Genomic DNA, 27,426 nt, shown 5'->3' on the forward strand with positions numbered 1-27,426 from the left:
TAGAGTCATTGAAAAATTTTTCAACATTACATGTAAACAACGGCTATTCGAACCATTGGCTGTTTTAAACAACGCAGGGGTAGCAAGCGAGTATTTCCTGAATAAAGTATCCACACCTTGTAGCACCCTGGAAAAGGTCACACTATCAAAGCTTTATTCTTTGAAGATGTGCCCTATCTGTAGAAAGGTGTTGAGGACATTAATGATATCTGTTAGTTTTCAGTTATTTAATGTACCTATTTTTACCACTTCAACCATTAGGAACTATACCCAGGCCGATTTTGGTTCTTAATTTTCCATAACTCTGAAAAAATGATGTAGAGAGACTTACATTTAGGATCGATTCATTCCCCCACTTAATGTCGGTCTAAAGCTATCAAATCTATATCGAATCACAATAAATCTTTGTTGTAGAAACAATAGCTCATAACTGAAATTTCCATGTTAAGGAAATGAACCACAGGTTCCATTCTCAAATTTTAGCCAATCTCACAGCTGCAAAAAAAAAAAAAAAAAAAATAAAAGGGCCATTGTTGCAAAAACAAAAAAAATATTTTCATGTGTTAAATGCAAATGATCTTGGTGTTCACTTTGCAACTGGTACCCCCTTCCAGAGGAAAACTTATCTTTACATTCTCTTCCTTGTCTTTGTTGATTGCTTGCTAGCATTTTTTTTTTCTTGGCAGTTGGATGGTTACGAGTCCTTCATTTCGTGGGTTGAGAATTTCATATCTGTTCTTTTAATTAGCAATTACAAATTAAAAAGCCATTGGCTAAAGTAACTAAAGCACTGTTCAATCTGGATTTCACTAATTCATGCAAGGGGGGATATGTGTGTTCATATGTTCATAACCTGAGTGTCCGCTGACTTGTACAATTACAAACTTCATTTCCTATTGCTGATAGGAAAATGCTTTGGTAGGCCGAGTGCATCAGCACCTCGAATGAAGAGACTTGCTTTTGCTAATTTGAGCAGTTCATAGCTGTATCGTGACGAGTATAATGAGCCTAGACGAAGCAAACTGTGTGTTGAAAAGCTATAGACTAGTTGCAAAAATGGACCATTGGATCACGTGATTGGTGTGATTGTATGGAGCTGGAAGTGGTATCGGCTGCCTAATTCCAGAGAGTTTCCATACTCTTCGAGGGGGAAAGAACTCGCTGCGCTTTCCTATCTTACTGAATTCAGCCAGGCGGCCTTGTTAAACAAGTTTCAAACGCATGGTCGTCGCAGCTACAGTTCCACTGCTAGGCTTTCCTGTCCTGCATATAGATCAGATGAGATCTTGTCAAAACTGAAAAAAAAATTCAGCTAATATATTTTACTACAACAGAGTATCTCTAATCGTGCAACAATGACGTCGTCCACCTCGTTAATAGCAAAACATCTAGGTGAGACCAAGCAATCTGAATTAATCACCAAGCTTTTGGTTGATGTCTCCTCCAATTTAGACAATATTGACGTTATAATCGAACTCTTGTCAGACTTCAACTTGGACCTGTATCCTGACATTTACAACCAATTGTACACCTTTATTTACGACAATTTACTCAACCGCAAATTACTTCCATACAACATAAAATTGGTCCAATGCGTTAGTAAACTCCGTGGCGACATTCTCGACCGTGTTAATGTCCTCCTTTCTTTATATGTCGTGAAGAACCGGGGATACTTCCAAATTGACCCAAAGATACAAAGTGAATCCGATGAACAAGTCAGCTCAGAAGATGTGATTATATTATTGGAATTCCTTGATTTACTTTTCATGGATACCGACTGTGGGGATTCACTCGATGAGTTATTGATCAAACTACTCGGAATGAACGACGATGTTATCTCAACCCAAGTTTCTAAATTGCTCAGATGGAGAATTGACTCGGTTGTCACTGTTCACTCTGCCGAGTTCATTTGGGAGATTATATCCACCTTGAATGAATCCCATTTGAAATATCACCAAAATCACTCCTTTGTATTGTGGTTAAGGTACTTAAACACTAATCCGTCAATCCAGACTATAGTGGAGCAAGACAAGTATTGGAGCATGTTACAATCAGGATTAATCAGTGAGATTAATGAACACAGAAAATTCTCCCTTTCCATTCTTCAGCTTTCACTCAAGTCAATCACTGCTTCCTTCGCAAACAAGTACATCGCATGGGATATCTCAAACGGCGACAGACACCTCTTGGAATGGTCTAGATACTTGGCCCTTTTTGAAATTGTTGGTATAGACACATCGTTACATCAAGCAGAAGCAGCCAGACAGGATATTATAAATTTGATCTCCACGGACTCCCTCATCCATCCATCTTGGGGATGGTGTTTGATTGCAATTGGTTTAAGAGCCACAATGGACTCAGTTAGAAAGTTTGTTATTAGAATGATTTTGGATATTCCTAGACGTAACCTCCCTTTGATCAAACATGGACTTGTGTTTTTGGAAAGTGTGATCTTGCCTAACTTGATGTTGGCATCTAATTTAATCGTCAAGAATGTTGATGGTGTAGATCAATGTGAATATATCGACAAGCTTATCTCGTTCATTGGTGGATTAGTCGCCACTGGTGATTCTGATATCGCTCTTGCGGTATTGAAAACCCTTGAGAACTTGAAAGACGCATTTGATCCATCAAGAATCGCCGTGGTGTACGGATTAATGAAGGGATTGGAAGGTAAGCAATGCTTACAATTTGGAGTTCATGATGAATCATTGATTAAGTTGTTTGAAGTCAAGGCTGAAGGGGAGATCTTCCAAACCAGTTGTCAAGTGATCAACTTGAGATTACTCCTCAATTTCAAACTTGAAATTAGTGAATTCTTAACGGTTCTCAACAAGTTTGTGAAATTCAATGGGTTTAAATTAGTCCATGAAAACTTAAAGCTCTTGCAGGAATACACCAAGGACGCTAACTTGCTTGAATACGTAGAGGCTGAAAATGATATTGACCATAAAGTCTTGCTCTACGGATTGGCAGGATCACACCCACACTCTAATGACTTGTTAGGTGTTAAGCTCTTACAAGCAGGGTTTTCGGACATGTCAGTTGATCAAATAACCCTTGATGACGACATAATCCGTGCTTTATCCGACACTGATCACGCACCACCTTCTCGCAACAGAATTCTTGCATTGTGGAAGGAGCTCGAAGTTGAAGTACAATCGAAGGACTATTACGCCTTAACCAAGACCTTGTACAAGTTTAGATTGTTTAATATTTGGTTTAGAAACGGTAGCTTCAAGTTTCAAGATGCAGACACTGTGGTTAAGTTCTACTCAATCTTGTTGATTCACTCAGACACACTTTCTCAACAAGTAAAGCATTTTTACAAATTGAAGGATGAAATCATGGGAGAATATTATCATTGTTTGCAAATCTCGCTTTCTAAAGAACATGTTGATATTGAAAAAGTGGTGGCTATCATGAACTCGAACTCAACTGACTACAAGTCCAATTTGTCAATGGTGCAAACTATCAAGGGATACTTGGACTCGGGTGTAGGTCGTATCGATCAGATTGTGGAATTGTTGACTTCATTATGGTTTAATTTAGAAGCTGGTAGATTGCAACTCAACCAAAAGAACTTGCATGTGTTGCTTATTCAAACCTTGTTCCACAAGAATGTGCTTGACTACTCCAAGGAGAACGAAGAAGTCAGTGAATTGCTTGTCAAATTCAGTGAGTCGGTTATTGCTAATGGGATCACTAGAAGAAGTTTACTTCCAGAATTAACCAAGTGTATTTTGAACTATGAACAAGAGTTGGATTGGTTAGTTCCTGTGTTGATTGATGCTTTCTTGGTATATCAATTGAGAAACAATAGCTTCCGTCTTGAATCGATAATTTCTAGAATATACGATGAACAAATCAGTTTGACCAAGTCTGACATATATGCTGACACTTATGGTGATGAGGAAATCTCTGCTAGAGTCAACTTGATGGCTATTTTCAACAGCATTAAGAGTGAACAGTATGCCCAGCTTATACACGATGTTATTGTGGATACTCACCCAGAATTATTCAATATTGTTAATAATGTTGATTCTATAGAAACCTGGAATCGAATTCAATTATGGACAATCGTCCTATCCATAGTTGACAAAGTCAGTATCGACTACAAGTTGATTCTCAACATGATTGAAACCGACAAGAGTCCAATGATTAGAGTGTACCTTGAATGGATCTTATCTTATAAACTTCTCACTGACAAGAATGAACAAATTGTCAATCAAATGTTTGACACCTTGGCAAGCAATACCATCACACCAACCATTGTCATTTCCTATGAGAAGATCCTCTACCTTATGATTAAGCAAGCGCCTACTGTTGAACAAGTGACTAAATTGCTTAACATCATCATTCCTGGGTCGACTTCAAACAAGGCATTGACAAGACACTTTTCCTTGAGTTTAATCATGTCCATTCATAGCAACGACAAGATAATGAGCATACTTTCGCAGGATATGTTGCACGTTGTTGATAGTATTTATAGCAATACTATGAAATCAGACAGTATCAATGATCACAAGACTGGTGATGCTTTATTATGGGATATTACTGAGTTCACCTTGTGTAATTTGTCAGGAGGGTTGATCTATAGATTGTACAACCGTGATGATGTTGATTATATCTTGCCTAGCCAATACCAAAGATATTTATCTGAGGAACATGTTAAGAAGTTGAACCATCCAATTGGAGATGTTATCCAAGAGAAACAAGCTCAGGTAGGTAAGAAAGTCAGTAAGGCACTTACTGGAAACCCACTTCAGACCAAGTCAGGTGCATGGACTACCATTATGGATATCGACGAAGGAAGACAAGACATTGTCCGAAGCGACTTGATTGTGGTGTCTTCACTCGTGGATAAACCACCTAACTTGGGTGGGATCTGTAGATTGTGTGATGTCTTGGGAGCAGGTACACTCACACTTAATGATATGACTGTTACTCAACACCCGCAATTCAAGAACGTTGCTGTCACCGCTGATCATTGGATGCCGATGATTGAAGTTAAGATGGAAGAGATTAAGGATTATTTGATCGCAAAGAAGAAGGAAGGATATACCCTTATTGGGTTGGAACAAACTACTGAGTCTGTGGAACTTAATAACAAGTTAGAGTTCCCTAAGAAGTCGTTGATCTTGTTGGGTAAGGAAAGAGAAGGTATTCCGGGAGATTTATTGAGTGAGTTGGACTTTTGTGTCGAGATTAAGCAAGTTGGTGTTATCAGATCCATGAATATCCAAACTGCTACTGCTATTATTGTGCATGCTTACTCATCCCAGCACTGTTAATAGAGTGAACGAAAAGGACTGGCTAAGAGTCATTTATACTACATATTGTAAATAATTATTCAAACTGTATTATTACAAGACATTTAAGTAACCATTGAATGCGTTACTAAGCTATTAGAAAATATTTTCATCATCGATATCTTGTTCAATCAAGGTATCCAAAGCTTTAACAACCATACCACCATATTTGTTCCCCAATTCAAGAGCCTTGACCAATACAATCAGATTAACACCGTTTGAAATAGAGCTTAAACTAATTGTATTTATAGGAGTTATAACTCTTCCATTGTAGAATCCAATCACTAAGGAATTGTCAATGATTTGTTCTTCTTCAATTGAAGGATCGAATATTATGTTATTGCCAATGATACCGAGGGTGATCAACACTGGTGGTTGGAATGGGGCATCAAGCAAGTCTTGGATTAACGTGGATTCTGCCCAATCGTCGGCAAATGTAGGTTGTTCGGCAATCTCTTCGTCATTTACTTCACTTACTAACTTGGGTAATCTGGCTGTTTTCAATGCAAGATAAGTGGCCAATGAAATCAAAGTCAATGGGTACGACGAGTGACTGGTAACAATAACATCGATGAACAACTTATACCCATACTTTGTAGTCAACTTCAACACAGTGCTGGGAAAGTTGGCCAATGAGTTCAAAATATGAAACTTCAAATTAGTCACGAAATTTGAATCGTCACGGAATGAATCAACATCGATATCAACTTCGACTAAGTTGCTCACCAGAGCCAAGTCAACAACCTTGGCTTTGACGCTTACTATACATTCACTTCCGTCAATGAGTCTAACTCTGGCAGATCCATTGGATGAGGATAAGAACGAGGTCTTGGCTTCAATGGGTCGGAATTGGTGGGGAGTACGAGAATCTGGACGGATTATTGGGGAGGCTGTTAGAGAATCGCGCAAGTATGATCGTTCAGCAGGTGATAAAAGCGTCATATTGTGTGTTGGTGTGTGGTGTGTGGTGTGTGGTGTGTGGTTTGTGGTTTGTGATGTCTCTCTGTGTCTGTCTGTGTGTGATGTGTGTCTGTCTGTTTGTCTGCAGTCTACCGTTTGTGTGTCTGCCGTCTGCCGTCTGCCGTCTGCCGTCTGTCTGTCTGTTACTTGCAGTTGAAGCTCATCATAATTTTTTGTCTGATGAAAATAAAATCTTTGAATTTTTTTCTGACGATGTTTGCTGCAAATCCACTACGGAGTGGAACTGCCGTACTGTGCAAATGGTGGTCTAAAGATGTGAACATACTACATCGATAGACATGATTGGTTAGTCCGACCAAATATGTCTAGAGTTTCCACAATTCATGCTAACACACCAACAACTCAGCTACACTTGCCTAGTAAGGTAATTTTGTGCTACCATGTGTGCCCCATCTATTTTTTCCAACTTTTTTTTAGACTGTTTTTTTTTACGCTCCAATTTCAAAACACCATCAACAGAGTAAACAAACAGCAACAGCATCAGCAACAGCAACAGCAACAGCAACAGCACCAGCATCAACAACAGTATCAGCAGCACCAGCATCATGTCGCTCTTCACACAATCTACATCGTTGAATCCAACGATCAATCCAAGTGTCCAACAGCAACCAGTACAACAACCACAACAGCAACAACAAGTATCAACCCCAGTAGCTAACAACTCTTGGTACACTCAGAATCAAAAGAAGCGAACCATTCCCAACCACTTGATCCCCAAAAAGAAACCCGGATTCCAAATCACAGCCTCTACTACATCCAAAAAGAAATCCTCTAAATCACCAACTACATCCAGTGGATTATTGCTCGGAGATAGTCACCAATTCAATATGTTGTCCTTTGGAAATCAACAACGAAAGACTATAAGTTCAGGAATATTTGATGATGACGACACCACCATCGACAATAGTGAAGAAGGTAATAGCTTGCTAGTATACCAAGATGATTTACCTCCTAATAAGTCCTTGTTTGAATTGAATGAAAAGGTCAATAAGCCAATTGACCAGATCGATTCGTTTATAAATAAAGACCCAAGAAAGTTTAGTAACTTGTTCAACAAGAATGAAGAAGTCGAGCCTGTTCCAGTAGTTAAACCTGAAAATCAATTATCCCACTCGGAATCAGCTATCTTGGTATTTGGATACCCGGAATCCTTGTCTAACCAAGTCATCCAATTGTTTAAGCAATTCGGAGACATTTTAGAAGATTTCCAAATCAACAAGACCAAATCATTATATACCACTCAAGCAAACAACAAGGTGGTCCCAATATTCAGTGGTCCAAATTGGGTCAAAATCACATACGATAACCCAACTTCAGCAATTGAAGCCTTGCAAGAAAATGGTACTGTGTTTAACGGAGTATTGTTGGGAGTCATACCTTATCATAAATCAGCATTGGAGAATTTACAAAAGAGAAGCTTGATTGACAAGGAAAACATTGGAGAAATGAACTTGAACATTCAATTACCAGCTCAAGAAAGTGAAAGTAAGTCCAGTGATGTAGCTCCACCTACCACTGATCCATACAATGCCCGTCTTGACATTAAAGAAGGCAAACAATTCTTTGTTGCCCCAGAAGGAACAGAATTAAAGAAACCAAACAATAGCGAAAGGTTATCCTGGATAGGTACAATTTCCAAATATGTGTTTGGATTCCATGATTTATAGGTCATAAATTACATATATACATATATATTGAACTGTACAACTATAGATTATCATAATAGTAACGATCATACGCAGGGTCATATCTGTCATACCTCTGGGGACTTGGAGATCTAAATGGAGATCTTCTTGGAGATATCGTACCTGATCTAACCCCCATCCGTACCGGTGAAGGCGATGTGAAGCTATTACGTCGACTAGACTCGCTGTTATACCCTAGCACAGGACGATTACTCATATTTAACCTTTGTGGGGATATCAACCTGTTTGGTGTCGATTGGGATATTTTCTGCAGATTTGGTTGATATGGCGTTGACGAAGTATACCATGGTTCTTCTCCACGTTCCTCAAAGTTCAAATCATCATGGTCATGAGTAGTGAATGAAGCAAGGGTGGACTGGTCAATAATTGTAAACTTGGGCACATCCACATTTCCGTATTCCACCACTTCCTTTCCTCTTGCATCATGAGTGACAAACTTTTTAGTCTTGGATAGCAAGTATGGCTGTTTATCGGTTAATACTGTGGTATCATAGGGTCCCTTTGTAGCATCAATAGCCACGTCTTTCTTTAAAATGTTCAACTTTGGGTTGACAAACTTATTATTGTACTCTTTAAACATTTCTTGATAAATGATTTGTTTATCAATGATCAACTGATTGAATTTCGAGATGATTAACCAGGACATAGTAACTTGTATCACCATTACTGCTAACGAGATCAATAACGAAGATATGTGTATAATGAATATATTCAACGGATTCAAGGTAATAAATAAATGTAACGTGAACTTGTTAGGATCCCAAGTGTTCATATAGTACGTGTCTTCTTCGACAACAGTGGTATCATGGGTCTGATCGATAGAGCTTTGCGTTACATCTTCTTCCTTACCGAACAACTTGACAAACAATGAATCAAGAAACCCGAGCCAATCCGTGGTGCTTGTTTTGTAGACTGTCGTTGACTTGTTATTTTCTGTCAAATACAACAATCCGTACTTTCTGGATGATTTGATCAACAAGATGAAATTGGCAATGCTAGCGACGGTAATGGCATTAGATAGCAATGACAACACCCATGTGAACGAAGCGGTGACGTCATAGTGTGTAAACTTGGGGCTGGTACTGAGATGTTTTTTCAAATACTGGTAATCGTAATAGTTTGACTTGAATAGCAAGTTATTTGATTTGCTGTTGATGGAGTTATAGTAGTTTAGCAAAGACACGATAGCTAGATCGAGTAGGGTTAACGATATACCCAAGGTGTTTGCTATATGTATAGACTCAACACTGTTCCAGTCTATGGACGTGATTACTTCGTTGACATACAAGTATAAGTCAAAGGGGAATGATTGGATTTTGGATATAAACAGCTGACGACGGATGAACTTCTTCTTGGACATGGTTGTTTATTGTATTGTGGACGTGTAGGTTACTCGTGTTGTAAAAAAAATTTTGAATGTAAACAAACAAAAAAAGGCAGCCAAAATTTTTTGAATCAACAGCAACAGCCCCAAGCTATCTAAAATGATCAAAGATGAAGATATAAAACAGGCGAAAACTCAGAATAATATACTTAGAGAGAAGCTCAAGGCTGCTCTTGAACAGGAAAAGAAGAAAAAACAAGAACAACAGCAACAACAAAGCCAACGCTTTGATAGCGACGACACCTTAGATCAACTAATCAATCTTGATTTGACCAACCACACCTCTAAAGAAGAACGCTGGTTGGAACTAAAACAACGAATGAATAGAATAAACAGTCAGGACTATACCTTACCCCAAACTACTCCTCCTAGAACCACCCCTACCTCATCTACCATTTCAAGCTCTAACAGCATCAAGACTACCGATCACAACTTACTTGATCAGATAAACCATCTTAATCAAACTATATCCAGTTTAAACCAACAGTTAAAGCAACAGCAAACTGAAAGAAATGACTTGATTGAAGAGTTTCAGTTGAAAGAAACGAAAATGATATCTATCCATAATAAAGAAAACAAAGAGTTGAAGCACAAGTATAATCGGGAATTAGAAAGTGTAAAGGAGCAATTAGTCGCTTCCAATGAGAAAGTAAAGATTTTAACTGCTGATAATCAGCAATACAAATACAACGCACATAAATTAGAAAGTAAGCTCACAGAAGCGAAAACCAAGTTTGATAAGTTGAACTCAAAGTATGAAAAGTTAAAGAAAATCTATGAACAGCAACAGGTTGATGTTCATGAACGTACTCGAGAACAACCAAGCATGGCCTATGTAGATCCACTAAGAAATTTACAATCTGAACACCCAAGAGTCCATGCAGACCAGTCGAAATTTTATTCAGATCATCATCCAAGAATCTATTCAGAACAGGCAAGATTACATTCAGACCAACCAAGAGTCTACTCAGACCAACCAAAAGATGTCAATTCGGATACAACAAATGGGTTATTCAGTTTAAAACCAACTGGTCAAGTAATAGATAATGATTCGGATTCGGATGATGAACTATTGGAACGGAAACTATCACCAATTCTGCCAATAACTCAACCTCTCGATAGTGGTACAACAAGTACTCAAGTATTATTAAATCAATCATCCAATAATATTGGAAATAGGGGTAACTATCATCCGGAAGATGATACTAATTATTTATTAAATTTAAAGTATTAGCTGGTTATGACTATGTTTTGCACATTGTATAAGCTATGTAATATATATTGCTACGGTAAATATAGATCTGGGAATGATAAACTTGAAAAACAATCAAGTTTGGTCTGGGAATCGAAAAACTCTAACAAGTATAACGGGATTCGTCCTATTTTAAATAATAAAACTTTAAAGGGCGTACACATGATGATATATCCCAAGATCCATTAGATTTGGATATTGCTTTCTAGGTAACTTCTTTCGCAAGTTTTGAACAGAGTGCTTCGCCTTAGTATGACTCTTATATAGCCGATAGTAGCTGCACATGCCTGACAACAGAGACAAACCACTGTCCAAACTTAAATAGGTCACCGTACGCTCACGACCGGTTAAAAGTCTGGCAATTTGTTCTTCGGTAATTTCTTGCTCATTTCCTCTAGAGTATAATCTAATTTGGTGTAATGTATGACCGGCAAACAGAGCGATAATTCGTTCAAATGACAAGTCTTTCCAGTTGATATGAATATCTCTAAGTTTGGTCATTTGGCTAGCAAGCCATTTCAAATCGTCATATGGGGTCACATTATTATAAAAATGGAGCTCTAAAGAGAAAATTTCATTCAATGTAAACACATCTCCCAACTTTTTAAGGGGAACTTGGGGAACGTGCAATCCCAACATAGAGAGTTTCAACTTGGATATCTTTTTTGATCTGAAAACCTGGAGAATATCTTGTTCCTTCGCATCATTGATATAGAGCCAAGTCAACGCCTTTAAGTGGGGGATAAGTGCCACAGGATCAGATACACCTCTTTTAGAACCACTAATAAATAATTGTTTGATGGAATAATTGTCGGTGATGTCTGTCTTGAATCTGAAAGTTTTACAAACTCGAAGTTGAGTAATATTGTCAAGTCTTGTAAATTGCTTGTCAAACAAATCAGAACTCCACAGGGCAACATCAACTTTAATCCAAGGGCACTTTTCAACAAGGTAATTATAACAATCATTCGAATGATCATTAGGACTACGAATACAAATCACGACATTTCTAACCAACGACAATTCTTTAGTACCCCTAACCCTTACGAAATCATTAAATCCGTTTATAATGGTATACCTAGTTGAAAATGCCAAATAATTATATCTCGCTTTAGAAACCTGGTTATACAGAGCAATTGCTAACTCTTCCGGATTATAAACGAATATGGAATTGAACAACTTGATTGTGCCTAATTTATAAAGCTTCTTGTTCACGAGTCTAATCTGACAAGCATCAATTTGGTTAAGGTGTACAAAAATAGCCAAGAGAAGTTCTTCCGGAAGTGAAAGAAGAGTAGTAGGATCCAGAATTACTTTCTTCTTTTCGGTGGTTTGAACTTCCTTGTTTTCGAGGTCAATCAAAGTCGCAACATCGGATTTGCTTTCAGAGTCAGCCTTTTCCGACTCGAGGTTAAAACTACCAGCAGGGGCACTAAGTTGGTCTTTAATAGTCAGCAACTGACTAGGCCTCTCGTTCAAAGCACCAACCATAGAAGTAAGTTGATCTTGGGGATTGGGTTTCTCAGACAAACTGTTGCCAGAAGATCTACCTCTAAGAATATGAAGAAGCCGGGACATTGGCAATGGTACTAGGTAAAAAAGACAAACAAACCTTGTAAAAGACTTTACAATTTGTTAGAATAAATACTAAGCTTTACCTCTTCAACATACCAAATTGCAAAATTTGGTTATGGCTGAGTTTTAAGTTATGCTCATGTCTCAATAGGAAATTGCAAAATTCCTTTTATTTTTCTTGTTTTGCAACAAGATAAACTCTTTGGACAATTATGCTATTTGATATGGTCCTGATTTGCATTTCCTTACATGTGCCATGTGAAAGTATGATTTAATTTTGGTTATAACTTCTCGACTAGACGAGAATTGTATGAATAATTCAATTTCCATAGAGTCGTCATCCGAGTTCTGGTATTTATGAACAAGGTTTGCGAGTCAGTCAGCCCTATGTAAAAAATCGAGGAGAAACAACTTTGAACAAGATATTTTGCTTGGAATTTCAGTTAAAACAATTGTAACTGGTACTGATGTCGTTTATGCTTTTTTTGGGACTTGCAATAGCTCTACTTATCTTAGTGCGGATGATATCTTGACCGTAGATGGTGCTGATGATGATATTAAGTCTTTCAGCACTAACTATATCTCAAATGGGACTGTTGAGTCGCGTGAGATGATCCCAGTCTCAGTGAGCGCATATTTAACATGTTTTGCACAAGTTTTTGTATGGTTCAGAGCTGAGATTTATAACTGGGAAAAGCTATTTGAAAACTATGTTGATTTTCAAATTAAACGTTATCCTCTATGATAAATGTGCAATCCGAAAAGTTAATCTTACTTTTGTGTTGGAAAGAGAAAACAAATCGACTATGCAATATAGTGTTGTATAATTCCAACATCAGTTGGTGCATGGACGGAAAAAAAAAATAAAGTTGCAACTGATCTACACCAAATAAAACTGACTTGGTTACGTTTAATCATCATGAGATACCAATAAGTTTAGGGAATGTTTACCCGTATCTCGATGGTGGTTCTTGCGAGTATATGTAGTGTAAAGTGGGTAAATTGAATGATGTTAGAGTTTTACGGGGATGATGTCACTAGTGACATGAGTAGATTTCAACTATGTTCTGCTGATGATGAAATCTCGAAATCGTGATCAGCCTTAAAAAAAAAAAGAAAAACAAATATTTTCTAATTTTAGTTACGGTGATTTCCGAACAATCCTAAACGAGGGAAAAGGAAAGGCATTATTAAAATATGTCATAAAAATATCTGAGGCTGTGTTGCGTTGCTTCTAGAACTTTTAACAATTAAGTCCCATGCCTTCGGTAAAAACGCTTGCTCGTTTTGCATTGTCTTAAGAGCAATCTTGTGTTGATCTGTAGTTGCTAATTTTAGTTAATACCCCAAATGTAACAAACATTTTGTGTAATTAATCGGCATGTAATTTTGCATGATGTTGCAATGCCCCCATCGGTGTGTAATAACCCCTCTTTGCCTTTATAACCGGTTCCGCTAAATGTTGCCTTGGTAATAAGGTTTAAAGGTATTTAAAGACGAGACTGCTGGATACTCATGATGTAATATCTTGAGATCACACCTGAAAAATAAGTGCCCAAGCTCAGATCTACGTGACATGGTGGTGTGGGTTTAAAAAAAAAAAATTTTTTCTGCAGGGAGTTTAGCCACTTTTCCTTCACTTACGTCATGCTTAGAAAAAATAAGCTACGAAGGTTAAGTATGTTTTGTGTAAACAAGCAGCAGTTAAATTGTTAAAGTTTATCCGGGGTGAGGGGGAGGGGCTGAATCCGGATCTGACTGACTGACTGACTGGCCGACCTTTCAGAGATTTGTATAAAATTCGTGTTGCTTTCTTCTTTTTGGTTTTTCTGGTACCTATCTCTCTTCATACCATGGCATTCATGTCACAACCAATAACCTCATCACTTACTACCACAACGTCTACCTTAAGATTACCTGTTCTTTCATCGTGTAGTCGATCATTTTCTCCAAGCTCAGCAACGTTTACATATCTTCCTGTATCTATAAAATTGCAAGATCCCTCCACATTGGAGTTGTCAGACTATCAAATAATCTTTGATGTGAGACCTTTTAAACAATACTCGAAATCAAGGATCCATACTTTGGTAGATTTATGTATTCCTACCACATTATTAAAACGGAAATCTCTTGACTTGATAGAGATATTAAAGAACTTCGTGAATGTGCCCAAAGATATAAAAGATTTGATACTAGCCAAGTTGATTGAAGAGGCACCAAGCACCAAGATCAAAGTATTGATATACGACTCTAACTCAAAAGGAGATCTGGTTTCATATTCGCTCTATCAAACATGTCTTCGATTTGAATCTTACGCTGACAAATTTGAAGTATTCATGTTAAACGGAGGAATTCAAAATGTCAACTCCGACTTAATAGAAGAGAATAAGATAAACACCAACATACACAACCTCAACGGACTAGTCTTACCTTCACCAGACAAGACTTCATTCAATTCAATAATAAAAAAAGAAACTAACATATCATCAAGATACCACCATCAAAATCTCTCACTTCCCAAGCTTTCGCAACATCCCAACTGGTTAAAGTTTGTTGTTCATAAAGATCACCCTACATTACTACAACATTTCATTGATTTGTTTATTAAAATAGAAACGTTGGAGCGGAATAGACTAACCAGGCTCACTTCACCAGACTTTATCGCTTCAAGTCCACCATGTTGTTCTCCATGTCGCAACATCTCATTCACACTTCCTCGAGGTATCGAGTACGGGTATAAGAACAGATATAATAATATATGGCCCTATGAACATTCCCGAGTCAAGCTTGATTCCAAAGGCGATGACTATTTCAATGGCAACTATATTGATGTCAACCCTATAATTCACAACCAATTCAAATATATCGCAACGCAAAATCCATTAGCCTCTACTGTTGACGACTTCTGGACTACAGTATTGCAACAAGAAGTCGATCTCATTATCAACTTAGAGAACAAACCTTCAAACTACTTCAACCATCCTGCGATTACTTCATGTGAAACTATTGAAAGTAATAGCTCTTACACTGTCACGAAAATCAATAATAAGATTTTCCATTTACATTACTCAAATTGGCCAGATTTCGGTATTCCTAATTTCAACACATTAATCGAGTTTATTGAACTCAAAAATGACCTATTTGATAAGCATGGCCTTTCTAACAAGGTGCTCGTTCACTGTTCGGCCGGATGTGGTAGAACAGGAGTGTTCATAACCATAGATTCATTAATACAAGGCTGGTTAAACAACAGAACCGCTATCATCTCCGAAGAAAGTGATTTAATATTCAGATTAATTATGCATGAGCGGAGACAAAGAATTAGCATGGTTCAGAATTTAGATCAATTTATTGTCTGTTATCAATTATTCTTACATTATTTAAGTCAACAACAATCTTAATGTCGGTTTTTTTTTAAAAATAAAAGAAGGGATTTTGTATATTTTATGTACTTTTGGTTTAATACATTAATTCGTAAAGTTTTGAACAAGCTCATACAGAGTTTTGAAAGTACTGCCTTGCCTCGTCAACATCCTTAACTGGAATCCCAAATACTGGATGTACAGGCAATGTGTAATGCTTATCGCCGTAAGCATTGGCCTTGATCCTATAAGCCAACACATCATCCTTATTGCTCACCAGGTGCAAATATTCACAAACACTTAACCCACATAATGCGTAATTGGTATGATAGAAATCCACCCCCTTACCTGGTTTATCCATGAATCCACCATGGTTAGATTGTGCGCATCGGAGAATATAGTGAGCAAGTCCATTTCTATTAAATAGCTCTTTTTGTCCAGTTATTATTTCCAACATGGGGAACAAAGCACCAATCCAGAAACTATAGCATGAATCGACTAATTTGTTGGTACGACCGTTTAACCCACCTTCAATTGACATTTGTCTTTCTACGCTCCATCGTAATAACTTTTCAACATTAATTGACTTTTCAATGGAGTCTGTATCTGTGTTGAGTATGAAGTAACTTGCCAATGCACAAAATGTATATCCTCCGTGAGCTTCGGTATTAGGTACCCCAGAAAACCCTCCTTCATAAGTTTGACATAAATTTAACCAATCTTGAACACCATCAGTTAATTCTGGAGTGAGTAAGTTCAACAAACTTGCAATTACCAATACACAATATGTAGATCTGGTATCTGCTTCACCATACTCGTGCATAACAAAAGATCCATTTTCGTTTTTCAAACTTAATAACCAATTGTAAATCTTGTCTCTTATGCTTTCAAGTAATTGATAGTTTTTGGTGAGGATCAATGTGAGAATTCCGGAATATGTCAGTGCAGCATGGCCCAACTGGTTCACACCACCAGCAATTCCCCTCTCACCTTCATCCACTAAACAATGTTCAATCTTACTATTTATCAACTCTATGGTATCAATTTCTAATGGAGTCTTAATGGACAATGTGTGAGCATTGGCAAGCCAATACATTAACCATGGATGGTTGGCATCAAGAACAACGTACCCTGAAGGTAACTTACTATAGAACGAAGCCATGAGGTACTTTTCATGTAATCGATAATTGAAACTCAATTTCCCAATTTCTTTAAATCGCGTAAGGATAACATTCTCGGTCTCATCTTGCGTTTCAGTAGTGAATGAAACATAAGGATCTTCCTCCACTGCAGATGCAGCAGGTTGAAAACTGTTGTCAGGGAACGATTCGCGAATTTCAGACATCAATGTGTATTTATCGGTGAACATATCTTCAATTACTTCACTCCGTTTCCTTCCTACTAAATTCGAAAGGAATTTAACTTTTTCTTGGTTAGTTACGGCCATAGTCACTTAAAGGATAAACTTATAGTTTATGCAAAGGAAAAAAATTCAGTGTGACTTTTTCTATGGGTGTCATGTGCGGCAGAAAGATTTTCCCAATTGGGCCATTACAGTGGGGGACTGAAAGGGGCAGCGCTGATTTATTTTCTTTCTGCAAAAGAAAACTTTAATCCAAGATCTAGACTAGAATTGTGATAATGTTGGTTTAGGTCGTGATATGTATGTACTACTCTATGTTGTCAGTTTTATGTTGCTAGATCTTCAAAAAAAAAAATATGCGATTTCTGTGGATCGAACACAGGACCTTCAGATTAAACTGTGACTGAATCTCTTCAGTCTGACGCTCTCCCAACTGAGCTAAAACCGCTGATTTATACCAATTTGGAAATTTTTAGATCTTCATGTCACGTGGTTTTTCAAAATTATTTGAGTTAAGAACTCATTAGATCTTACGGTAATAGGTGTATTTTGAGTTGCGAATGAGAACTTGGATATTGCAAAATAAGTTTAAGTGATTTGATTGATTTTATGTATTATTTTGTGTATGTTTTAGCACTCTCTATTTCCTTGGAAATCTTGGGTGTTGCAGTCATTTAATTTTTCAAGTTTTTTCTCAAAAGGTTGCAAAATTATCAATAGTACATAAAATTACAGATGAATGGAGTATTAATCATAATGTTCACGATTAAGTATTATTCTATATACTATTTACATGTAATCTGAAATCAAATAATAGGTGCTTTTTTTTTACAATTCCTCGATCTTGGCTAGCGACATCAATTGTGCATCCCAACGATCCTTCTCACTCAACAATATTGCTGTGCTTCTTCTATTGAACTTGTTTGTCTTAAATATAGCTTCCATGTTATTGTACTCCATTCATTTTTCATTTGATATAAGGAAACCCTTCTTTCCTATATCAATTATATCTTGTCATAGTGAGCATAAACAGTGAAATAAGTTCTTGCTAGCGAGTTCAACATTACCACCTTCGACAACTTCAGCTTTATCTGGTACAATTGATGCAATTTATCCATTCTATAGTGTTTGCCTTCAACGTGTTAATCATTCATACACTTTTGTATAAGGCTCTTCGTTAATTATTATAAATAGAATCACGATCTTTTTCATTCATGTTTATTCTATATCTATTTGCTATTCTGGCTCAAGTTGCCGACTTTTCAATCGTTTCTAATATTCATGAATGCCTTGTAATTGATTTCTGCGTCCAAAATATTTCTCTAAGCGTAAAAGCTTCTTTCTTCTAAATTCCTTACCACCTGATAATAAATATCGCTTAAATTCCTGGGTTATTTTCTCTCGTTTTTCAGAATTCATGAACTTCCATTGATTTTCAAGTTGCCAAAGTTTGCCTGTACTTACCACAGAATAATAATCAAAGGTATACCAATCCTTTCCTAAAATGGTGAGTTTATCTTGCAGTTTAAAACAATCTTCATATTCAACTTTTCCTGATAATATTCTTTCATAGTGCAGACGATAAGCTTCTTTTTCTTTGGAACTTAATTCGAGCCAGCGATCTCTTACTAACTTATCAATAAACTTCTTAAATTCATGGCTATCTAGAGAAAAATTGAATCCAAAAGAACTTTCCAGTTCAAATTGTGGCCGTTTCAAACGATGATAATAATCCCATGCATGTGCTAGTGTTACTGTATCTTTGAGACTATTAATGCCTTTAGAATTGGTGCACCTGATTCTAGAAATACCCTTTGGAACTGGTCGCAATTTGAATTTGGATGTTCTAAGAGCGAGGTCAATTTCTTTTGATACAGAAATAATGGTTCTCTTGTGGCTGTGATAATAAGTATACCAATATTTCGTCCTTTGTTGAAACATAGCTACCCATTCGTCGGCCACCATACGAACTTTTGCCAAGTCTGTGATATCACTTGTTAATTCAGATAACCTCGTATACAAGTAGTGATTCCACAATATAAATTGTCGACTTTTTGAAGAATCCTTGATGATATATCTGCCTATTCTGACTTTCAAATCGTGATCTACTGTAAATTTATTCTTAGATTTTGCCACCTCATTTCCAGTATGTACTTCATAATAGTCTTGTACAACCTGTTGAACTTCTTGCTGTGGGGTATCCTTGGTAAATCCGCGTTGATCAAACAACTCATTCAATGCGTCTAAAGTCCGATGGTTAAATGATCGAGAGGGTGCAATAAACCAACCTAATTTCGTATAAATACCTCGTGAATAATCGATCTGCCTAGTTATTCTTGTACGAAGCTTCTCAATTTCAGCCTCTTGTTTAGTGAATTGTTTGGTCAACCGATTGATTGTATTTTGTATTCTGTTTGCCTTTCTTCTTCGTTTGGAGTTCTGCTTGACTAACCATTGTGTTAAATCATCAATTGAAGCATCATCCATGAGTGATTCGCCATGTTCTATTAGTCCAGGAGACGTAAAGTGGTCATTTAGAGCATGATTTGTAACATGGTGAGAATTTAATCTAACTTGAAGGAAGCCTTTATGATGTGGGAACTTGGAAAAAGATAGTCGGAAAAGTGCAGATTGTATTAATTTCATTATATCAACATATTGGATGTTTAATTAGACAGTAATTTAAGTAGCTATGGCTTGTTCTCATTATTTGTTGCTTGAAGGGTATCCAAACTTTTTCAAACTTGCAACTTCGCAAAGTAAGCCCACCAAAATGTAACAATTCGAGCTTCGCACGACCGGGCCATACATACTATAGGGAGATTCGGACTAATAGAATACACCTCTAATGAGGTGTTTGGGAATCATTCAGGAATCATTCAGGAATCTTCTTACATATGTGAGTTATTTGAGAATGTATAAGAGCCTATTCCAGTACATTATACTTGTTTCTCTTTTTCTTTTGCATGTGTTGCCAAACTGATTGGATTGCCTAGTAACAAGCACAGGATTTTCTTCTCCCTTGGTAATTGTCCAGGGATACCTTTAAAAACTATAAATTTACCTTGTAATACGTTAGTTGTCATTATATTCAAACATCATTCTTTGGTTGTCTAGATAGTCACATGGTACTACCCGTTTGATGGCAAAATTTAAAACTAGGCAACAGAGAAAAAAGCAGCTTCAAATTATAATTTCAGTTCAAGTGTTGCTACAGTTGACACATTTATTGGATAATCAACTATAGACAATGTCAACAGGAAACAATTCAGCCAACAGGAATTGGCTACTACGAATGTTCCATCACCAACGTCAACCAGACTATGAAGCATTACCCAACGAAGATACAACTCCTTCCACCACATCCTCCGGAACAGGTGCGGGCCGCTCCACACACATGCCTGGTTCATTCCCAGAAACAGACACAACCACCCTCCTCACTCCTCAAAATGCAAGATTAAACACGCTTACAACTTGGATAAACTATCTTGTCATACAACCCTTCATTCTTGTTATTCGGATTTTATTCCGAATCATATCAAAGATCTACAACTTGCTATTCACTTATACGTCACCTACAATTGATCCTATAGCGAAAGTAAACAAATTCATCCTTGATTTAGAAGACGAACTTGATCCTGGTGAAGCACAAACACTTCCGCCATTTTTTCAAGGTAGTTATACCCAAGCATTGTACATGGCAACTCAAAGAGCGAAATTCTTGTTTGTATATTTGACAAACGGACATAACGAGAGTTCTAGTCAAGTGTTTGAACAAATAATTATCAATCCTAGATTCGTGGAATTGTTCTCTGATAATGTTATAATATGGGGCGGCGATTTGACTAATCCCGAAGCTTACCAATTGGCCAATAGTTTGAATGTCACTCGATTCCCATTCTTAGGATTGTTGTGTTTGACTAGAACTACAACTATGTCTCCATCGGGCCCCGTGAAAACTCCAGCTAAGATAAGTCTAGTGGCACGTGTACAAGGTGGTATCCGTAGCGACTGTAATGTGAATGAATTAATACGAAACAAATTTATTAATAAATTAGATAAATATGGCGGAGAGCTAAATCAGATACGAATGGAGCTCCAGGAAAAGTTTTTGAATCAAGTATTGATCAAGCAACAAGAATTGAATTATCAAATGTCGTTAGAAAAGGATAGATTAAAGAAACTAGAAAAGGAGCGGGAGAAGTTGACTAAATTGTACCTTGCATACCATGCTTCAAAATACCACGAGTTAGGAGTAGCACACCCAGGTTGCGCTAAGATTGCCCTTAAAATGGTTGATGGGACAAGAAATGTGGCTTACTTTCCCAAGGATATGAAAGTAGAAGATGTGTTTATGTATGTTGAATTGTTAAACCGGGGGTATTTACATGATAGAGAATTAACATCAACATTAACAGAGCAAGAGGCTGCTACCAAGTTCAAATCATTCACCATGGAGTACAAATTCAAGTTGTCGTCGCCATTGCCTCCTAAAACTACGTTGAATGAAATGAGAGATTGCAAAATACAAGATGTGGATATAGTATATCCCAGTGGCTTATTAATAGTGGAGGAAATATAGTCCATTTTTTTTTTCTATATAGAATTCACATACTTATTTAGTTACCTTCCCCTTCTTTTTCTTCTTTTCCTTCTTTTTTAATCCCACAAACCCAGCCCGTAAGATGGGGATATAATCTTGCCAAAATTGTTCCAATGCTTGTGGCTCAACAATAGTCGACAACTTGTATTTACTCTTTTGATCATTCTTGTCTTTACCATTCATGGAAATTCGAATTAGGACGGGATATGTGCTTGTGTTGTTCCCTTCTGTTTCAATGACATTGGAGGGTAAATCAGCTGTGGTGGCATCAGTGGTTGAATCTAATGGTAAAGCAGGTGATAATCGCTTTTGCGTGAAATATACCGATTTTTTACCATTATTAGTAGATAATACCTTGGTTAATTCTTTAATAAATTCGGCGTTATCCACTCTGGTCATTTTTAGGTGGATTTGCTATGTGTATATGTGTTTGCAATAGTGAATCTATTCCAGTTGTGGCAATACTGAATGAGAAATATTGGTGAATAAAAAATCAATGAAAAATCGCATTTGCTACGACTCGACTATATGCAGGACTTCGCTGTTTTAATGAATTTGCAGCTTATATAGTTATTCCACATTATTTATGTTTGTAATACAACGTACAAGACTTTGTGGTTAGATACATCTATTAGATTATGCTTCTTTGACCTATAGCTTCCACTTAAAAGTCGAATTTTACAGTATGATATTGTCTAGTTTTGAGAAATCAGCCTAGTTTTGTTGGTGTTGTAAATATCATCTTGTATAGTTTTTTATTTTTCATATTACACATGTAAGGTGAATACTATTTTGTGGTTATATGGGGGATGTACTACATTAGCAATAGAAACATAAAGCATTTAAAGAGAGATTGATATTTTCAATTGAGTTCATGGCCCCCTTTCATAGCTCTTAACCTTAAAAGGTCATTAGATTAATTGAGCTTTTTTGGAAGGAAAAAGGTACTATTAGCTTGCTAGGAAGATGTGATAATTATAAAAGCTTTCTGATTTACAATAACAATACGACAACCATAGTTACCAACTCATAAAACTTTATATATATATATATATATTCTTGCCGAGTGACTAAGGTTAGGGTTGAAAAAGGCATATTATCCCCGCATTAAATATGGCGCGACAATATTTACGATTAGATCCACAGGATCATCAGATTCTAAATTCACAAGTCATTCAGTTGATTTTCCAACCAAAGAATTATAACCGCTATACACACAATCTCTCATTTGTTTTGATTTTCTTGGCTTATTCTTCATCTATATAAACAGCAAGAACCCTGTGAAAACAACGAATTCAGATGAAATTATTCATTCAAATTTACCACTCAATTGTATAAAGAGAATCCTTTCTAATACACACGAAACATGTCAAGTCCTCCCTTGCCAGTTCTTGAACGAGTAGCTTCTTTACCTATTGTTACCGATAACAGCGACAATCTCACCAGCCGCTTAATTTCATTATTCATTTCTGTATTGGTAGCACTAGCATCAGGTACCCTCTACTTATATGGGGTATATTCTCCTCAATTCATCAAACGTGTTGGGCTCACCACTTCAGATTCAGCGACAATAGCACTATCAATGACAATGGGTTCAGGCATAGGTGGACTACCTGCGGGGTTGATAGTAGATAAGTATGGGCCTATGTTTTCTACACGTATGGGTTCTATATGCATACTTGTCAATTACTACTTGGTATACAGAATATATCTAAATCAACACGACAACTTGCTTCTTATTTGCATGTGCATGGCATTTGTGGGATTTGGGTCAATAATATGTTATTTTTCGACATTAAAGGCATCCCAGGCCAATTTCCCTAATCATAGAGGTGGTGCAGGTGCATTACCAGTAAGTGCTTATGGATTTGCAGCGACAATTTTCTCAATTATATCGGCAAGGTTTTTCGATGAGGATACCGGTGGATTGCTTCGATTCTTGTCCATATTCTGTGGATGTGTCAGTTTTATAGGATCGTTCTTTATTCGTGTTTACCATGAGGTTGATCACCATGAAGACTATCATGAAGAGTTAGGTGTTGGTGATGGACAAAACGAAGAATTGGCATTGCTTGAAGATCAAAATTTTAATCCAACTCCCCGTCCGGTAGATTCCGAAGAATTATATGGATCATTTGCATTCTGGGGGATAGGTGAGCATACACCACAAGCTTCTGATTCTGAGTCTTCGAGCTTATTAGAACTGTCAGAGACTAGTTCCATTTATATCCAACAATATCAAGCGGGGTCCAGTTCTCAACGGAATCCAAGCCAATCACCACCCAAACTACCAAGGATCACTCCTCAAATACAACCTAAACCTAAACCTCACAAAAAGAAACATAAGATAAAACCTTTGGAGGCTATAAAGCATCGTGTTATTGATGCAAAATTTCTTATTCATTACTTGATTGTAGCAATTACTACCGGTATCGGACAAATGTATATCTACAGCATTGGATTCATAGTGACTGCCCAATACTACTACAATAGGAAAAAGGACGAGGAGGACCTTTCCAAAGACCCAGAAACTGTTCATCTTCAAGCTGTTCAAGTCGCTGTCATTTCTATTTCCAGTTTCTTGGCTCGATTAGTTGCTGGATTCTTAAGTGATGTTCTCCATAGACGAAAGTTCCAACGGCTTTGGATTGTACTAGTCACCATTATAATTCAATGCTTAGGTGAACTACTTCTCGTGGTCAATGAATCCAATCACACTCTAATTAGTATTTCCCTGGGCATCATGGGTTCTTGTTATGGTTTAGTATTTGGAACGTACCCTGCAATAATGGCGGACGAATTTGGAACCAAGACATTCTCCACTAATTGGGGATTGGTATGTACAGGATATGTTATTACTTTATTCATACTTACCAAGTATTTTGGTTGGATCTACGATAAGAATACCAACCCTGTTACTGGTCATTGCTACAAGGGAAATGGATGTTACATTGGAGCATTCGAATTAGGCATGATATTATCTGGTATTGCATTTGTAGCTACATGCACAGTGATGTGGAAACATAGAATACAGTAATAAAAGCTTCATTAATATATATATATATAGCGTTTGTAGAAAATTAACGGTTGTCAAAATCAATCAATTCATAAGTATATAAAAACCCCTAGATAATGGCATAAAAAAAATATAAATACAAGAATACCTAATCTACTTCATGAACACTCTCCAAATCAATTTCCTTCAATAACCCCTGTTGATATTCAACCTTCTTGAGTAAATCATGGAAATATCCATAACTTAATTCCGCATCCTTGATGCTCGTTTCCAATTTTTGTTTCTCACCTATTCTCTTATCGATATTGGTTTGGAAATTGTTCATCACTTGTCTGCATGGATAGTTCAATACAGTACGGCACTCATTAGCGATTCTCATAGCGTTTAAATGGGCATAGTTGGCCTTCTTAACTTGCAGTTTGATTCTTCTAGCTTGCTTTCGAACAACTGCATGAGGAACATCAGTAATCAAATAGTAGATTGAAATACCCGAAAGACCAAGGACAACAGGTAAGGCAACCTTCTTGAGCATTCCTGGAGTGACATATCTCGAGAATTGGTATACTTTATGAATTAAAGCTCCAGTGGTCAACAACTTTCCTGATGAATATAATGTGTGCAATGTAATCTGAGAAGGAATTTGATCACGCAATGCTATAGCATTGGTAGGAACTGCAGTGAGAATAGTCAATGGGTTGAAGTATGTAATTTGATGTTGGATACCAGCCACTACTTTTTCCGGGATCCCCAAGAATGTAAGACATGATTCGAGTGAAGGATCCACAAAATCCATAATGTCCAATTGATAATCTAGACGTTTAAGTAAAGTGTCTTTCTTTCTAGTAAACATAAGCAGGGATTGGAATGTCTTATCATTGAGAAATTCTTCACCAAGGGTATTTTGTCCGAATTTGATGATCTCATCAACCTTAGTTACTGTGATGTCTTTAGTATTATTTTCACACTTTGTTACTGATTCAAGAACAACATCAAACAAAGCACTATGTGTTTCTTTGGCGTATTCAAACAAGTATTGTAACCCACCGTAAACTACAACCGGCTTCTCGCCGAGATTTTCAACAACTTCAGTTATTTGCTGTGTAGTAGCATTATAGATATCAGTGCATGTGTTTTCAATTAATGTATTGATTGAATTTTGGATCTTGACAGATTTGGAAACAATCTCGTTGTATCTTGGATTAACACGATTATTTAATTCTTTCAACTTTTCTAATTTCTCTTGTTGATATATCTTTTCATTAAGGTTGGATAATGTTTGTAAATCACGAAGTATATTAACAAGGAAACTCTTGGCAGGAAGCAATTTCGAAATTGATCTCTTTTCAAGAATAAATTTTCTCAAGGATGCTTCAAGGATATCGAAATCAGGATGTCCTAAATCATGTTCAGCTGGTCCATCATCATCATCACCACCACCTGGCCCATCATCGCTTGGTTGCCCTATGGGTATATCACTTGCACTGACAAAATGTACAAACTCGCGAGCATTCTTATAAGTATCAGGACTTAAATTCTTAATCTGGTCCAAAATTCTATTCTTACACTTTTCCTTATCTCTGATATTATCAAATCGATTAACCACGATAAACACATATCGCTTCTCGCTGGCGGCAGCTGCTATAAACTCTTTGGCACTTAAAGTGAAATGATTCTCGGCACTAACGACAAACACAATCAAATCAATTTCTTCCTGTCTGGAGAAAACTTGAGTCGTTTGGTACAGATCCATATTCAAACCTGGGGCGTCTATCAATTTAATGTCGATTATTCCATTGTGCAAAAGGCTTTCTTGGAACGAGCGGTGGTCTAACACATACACTTTCAAAAGGCTGTAACGGTCACATTCATAAACAAGATCTTCTAAATCTTTCAAGGGGTATATTTTATAAGTTGATTCATCACGGATGTTATAATCTGGTCCACCAATAGGAATTGCATGCACTTCCTCTAAGCTATTGTTTTCTTTGGATGCATCAATAACTTCACAAAACACTGAAGTGCATGGCTGTTGATCTTCAGGTAAAATCTTTCTTCTCAACAATGCATTGCAAAAGGTGGACTTCCCGGAATTTAAATCACCAGTGACAAACACTTTGGAACTAGTATCATCCACTCTGTCTTTCAAATTAAGTAAATACTTTACTTGCTGTTGGATTTTCTTCTCTAATAATGCTGCAATGGAACCCTTATCTAAATTTGAAACCACATCAAAATCAGAATGTCCGGATTTAAGGTTTAAACGTAACACTTTGAATTCAGGAAGTGGTTCTTCATCTTCATCTGGTTTAATTTTGGCTTTGTCAAACTTACTAGTATTCTGTCTAACCAATGCTAAATGGGCTCTTGCAGAATTTAATAACAATGAATTATCATCATCAATTTCAGTAGGATAAAACACAGGTCTGGCTTTGTTTTCTTCACTCAAGGCATACAATAATTCTATTGTGGAGTTGATACATCGATCTAAACTGATCTTATTTTCGTTATAATGTAGTTGTTGCACACTTGTGTTTATATGTTTCTTTTGACGGACAGTAAGACCGTTGCTTTTGCTGCTTCCTTCTTGACCTTCAACCAAAGTTCTATTGTCTGGGGAAAGATTACTGGTTCCAGGAATGTATACTAAATGCGAAGGATCTGAAGTTCCGTTGACCAAGGTGGTAACTTCGTCATCATCATATTGATGGTCAGCCGCCTTTGGTTTTGACTTCTCAAGATGTGGAAAATCACTCATAGTTTAGAGATTTCTCTATCCTTCTCAGGCTTGTTTGTGGTTGTCTAAAGAATGGACTGATCGGCTAAAAACCCGGTGGCACAACTTTTTTTTTTAAAAGATTTCGATTCGCGCTGC

At 37.0% G+C, this 27,426-nt stretch overlaps 14 protein-coding genes across 14 annotated transcripts; 7 read left to right on the top strand and 7 right to left on the bottom strand. All coding sequences in view use genetic code 12, as the record gives it.

Annotated features, from left to right (window-relative positions):
* Positions 1-3,422: 3,422 nt before the first annotated feature.
* Positions 3,423-5,294, top strand: SPAPADRAFT_58751 (tRNA (guanosine(18)-2'-O)-methyltransferase; the record flags this gene model as incomplete). Its single annotated transcript, XM_007372868.1, has 2 exons — positions 3,423-3,963; positions 4,015-5,294. 2 exons carry the CDS (start codon positions 3,423-3,425, stop codon positions 5,292-5,294), a joined length of 1,821 nt encoding a protein of 606 aa, XP_007372930.1.
* A 114-nt stretch (positions 5,295-5,408) lies between these two features.
* Positions 5,409-6,254, bottom strand: RRP42 (exosome non-catalytic core subunit; the record flags this gene model as incomplete). Its single annotated transcript, XM_007372869.1, has 1 exon — positions 5,409-6,254. The coding sequence occupies one exon, from the start codon at positions 6,252-6,254 to the stop codon at positions 5,409-5,411; it is 846 nt and encodes a 281-aa protein (XP_007372931.1).
* A 490-nt stretch (positions 6,255-6,744) lies between these two features.
* SPAPADRAFT_58752 (FG-nucleoporin) lies at positions 6,745-8,012 on the top strand (the record flags this gene model as incomplete). The annotated part of the gene is made up of 1 exon (XM_007372870.1): positions 6,745-8,012. One exon carries the CDS (start codon positions 6,839-6,841, stop codon positions 7,958-7,960), a length of 1,122 nt encoding a protein of 373 aa, XP_007372932.1.
* Positions 7,950-9,385, bottom strand: SPAPADRAFT_58753 (uncharacterized protein; the record flags this gene model as incomplete). The annotated part of the gene is made up of 1 exon (XM_007372871.1): positions 7,950-9,385. One exon carries the CDS (start codon positions 9,357-9,359, stop codon positions 8,001-8,003), a length of 1,359 nt encoding a protein of 452 aa, XP_007372933.1.
* Positions 9,386-9,483: 98 nt separating this feature from the next.
* On the top strand, positions 9,484-10,617 carry SPAPADRAFT_48509 (uncharacterized protein; the record flags this gene model as incomplete). The annotated part of the gene is made up of 1 exon (XM_007372872.1): positions 9,484-10,617. The coding sequence occupies one exon, from the start codon at positions 9,484-9,486 to the stop codon at positions 10,615-10,617; it is 1,134 nt and encodes a 377-aa protein (XP_007372934.1).
* Positions 10,618-10,782: 165 nt separating this feature from the next.
* On the bottom strand, positions 10,783-12,213 carry SPAPADRAFT_48510 (uncharacterized protein; the record flags this gene model as incomplete). The annotated part of the gene is made up of 1 exon (XM_007372873.1): positions 10,783-12,213. The coding sequence occupies one exon, from the start codon at positions 12,211-12,213 to the stop codon at positions 10,783-10,785; it is 1,431 nt and encodes a 476-aa protein (XP_007372935.1).
* A 499-nt stretch (positions 12,214-12,712) lies between these two features.
* Positions 12,713-12,955, top strand: SPAPADRAFT_58754 (uncharacterized protein; the record flags this gene model as incomplete). The annotated part of the gene is made up of 1 exon (XM_007372874.1): positions 12,713-12,955. A coding segment is annotated over one exon (243 nt), but the record flags the coding sequence as incomplete, so codon positions are not given.
* A 1,108-nt stretch (positions 12,956-14,063) lies between these two features.
* PTP2 (tyrosine protein phosphatase) lies at positions 14,064-15,611 on the top strand (the record flags this gene model as incomplete). The annotated part of the gene is made up of 1 exon (XM_007372875.1): positions 14,064-15,611. One exon carries the CDS (start codon positions 14,064-14,066, stop codon positions 15,609-15,611), a length of 1,548 nt encoding a protein of 515 aa, XP_007372937.1.
* Positions 15,612-15,702: 91 nt separating this feature from the next.
* Positions 15,703-17,019, bottom strand: RAM1 (protein farnesyltransferase; the record flags this gene model as incomplete). The annotated part of the gene is made up of 1 exon (XM_007372876.1): positions 15,703-17,019. The coding sequence occupies one exon, from the start codon at positions 17,017-17,019 to the stop codon at positions 15,703-15,705; it is 1,317 nt and encodes a 438-aa protein (XP_007372938.1).
* A 670-nt stretch (positions 17,020-17,689) lies between these two features.
* SPAPADRAFT_64638 (uncharacterized protein) lies at positions 17,690-19,649 on the bottom strand (the record flags this gene model as incomplete). Its single annotated transcript, XM_007372877.1, has 1 exon — positions 17,690-19,649. The coding sequence occupies one exon, from the start codon at positions 19,579-19,581 to the stop codon at positions 18,208-18,210; it is 1,374 nt and encodes a 457-aa protein (XP_007372939.1).
* A 496-nt stretch (positions 19,650-20,145) lies between these two features.
* SPAPADRAFT_58758 (uncharacterized protein) lies at positions 20,146-21,998 on the top strand (the record flags this gene model as incomplete). Its single annotated transcript, XM_007372878.1, has 1 exon — positions 20,146-21,998. The coding sequence occupies one exon, from the start codon at positions 20,186-20,188 to the stop codon at positions 21,515-21,517; it is 1,332 nt and encodes a 443-aa protein (XP_007372940.1).
* On the bottom strand, positions 21,229-21,998 carry SPAPADRAFT_146876 (RNA-binding signal recognition particle subunit; the record flags this gene model as incomplete). The annotated part of the gene is made up of 2 exons (XM_007372879.1): positions 21,229-21,551; positions 21,579-21,998. The coding sequence occupies 2 exons, from the start codon at positions 21,935-21,937 to the stop codon at positions 21,497-21,499; spliced, it is 414 nt and encodes a 137-aa protein (XP_007372941.1).
* Positions 21,999-22,904: 906 nt separating this feature from the next.
* SPAPADRAFT_146877 (uncharacterized protein) lies at positions 22,905-24,575 on the top strand (the record flags this gene model as incomplete). Its single annotated transcript, XM_007372880.1, has 2 exons — positions 22,905-23,743; positions 23,810-24,575. 2 exons carry the CDS (start codon positions 22,905-22,907, stop codon positions 24,573-24,575), a joined length of 1,605 nt encoding a protein of 534 aa, XP_007372942.1.
* A 127-nt stretch (positions 24,576-24,702) lies between these two features.
* On the bottom strand, positions 24,703-27,309 carry FZO1 (mitofusin; the record flags this gene model as incomplete). Its single annotated transcript, XM_007372881.1, has 1 exon — positions 24,703-27,309. One exon carries the CDS (start codon positions 27,307-27,309, stop codon positions 24,703-24,705), a length of 2,607 nt encoding a protein of 868 aa, XP_007372943.1.
* Between the last annotated feature and the right edge of the window lie 117 nt (positions 27,310-27,426).

The sequence above is a fragment of the Spathaspora passalidarum genome, assembly GCF_000223485.1.
Source record: "Spathaspora passalidarum NRRL Y-27907 unplaced genomic scaffold SPAPAscaffold_1, whole genome shotgun sequence".
In the NCBI taxonomy this organism is placed as follows: Eukaryota; Fungi; Ascomycota; class Pichiomycetes; order Serinales; family Debaryomycetaceae; genus Spathaspora; species Spathaspora passalidarum.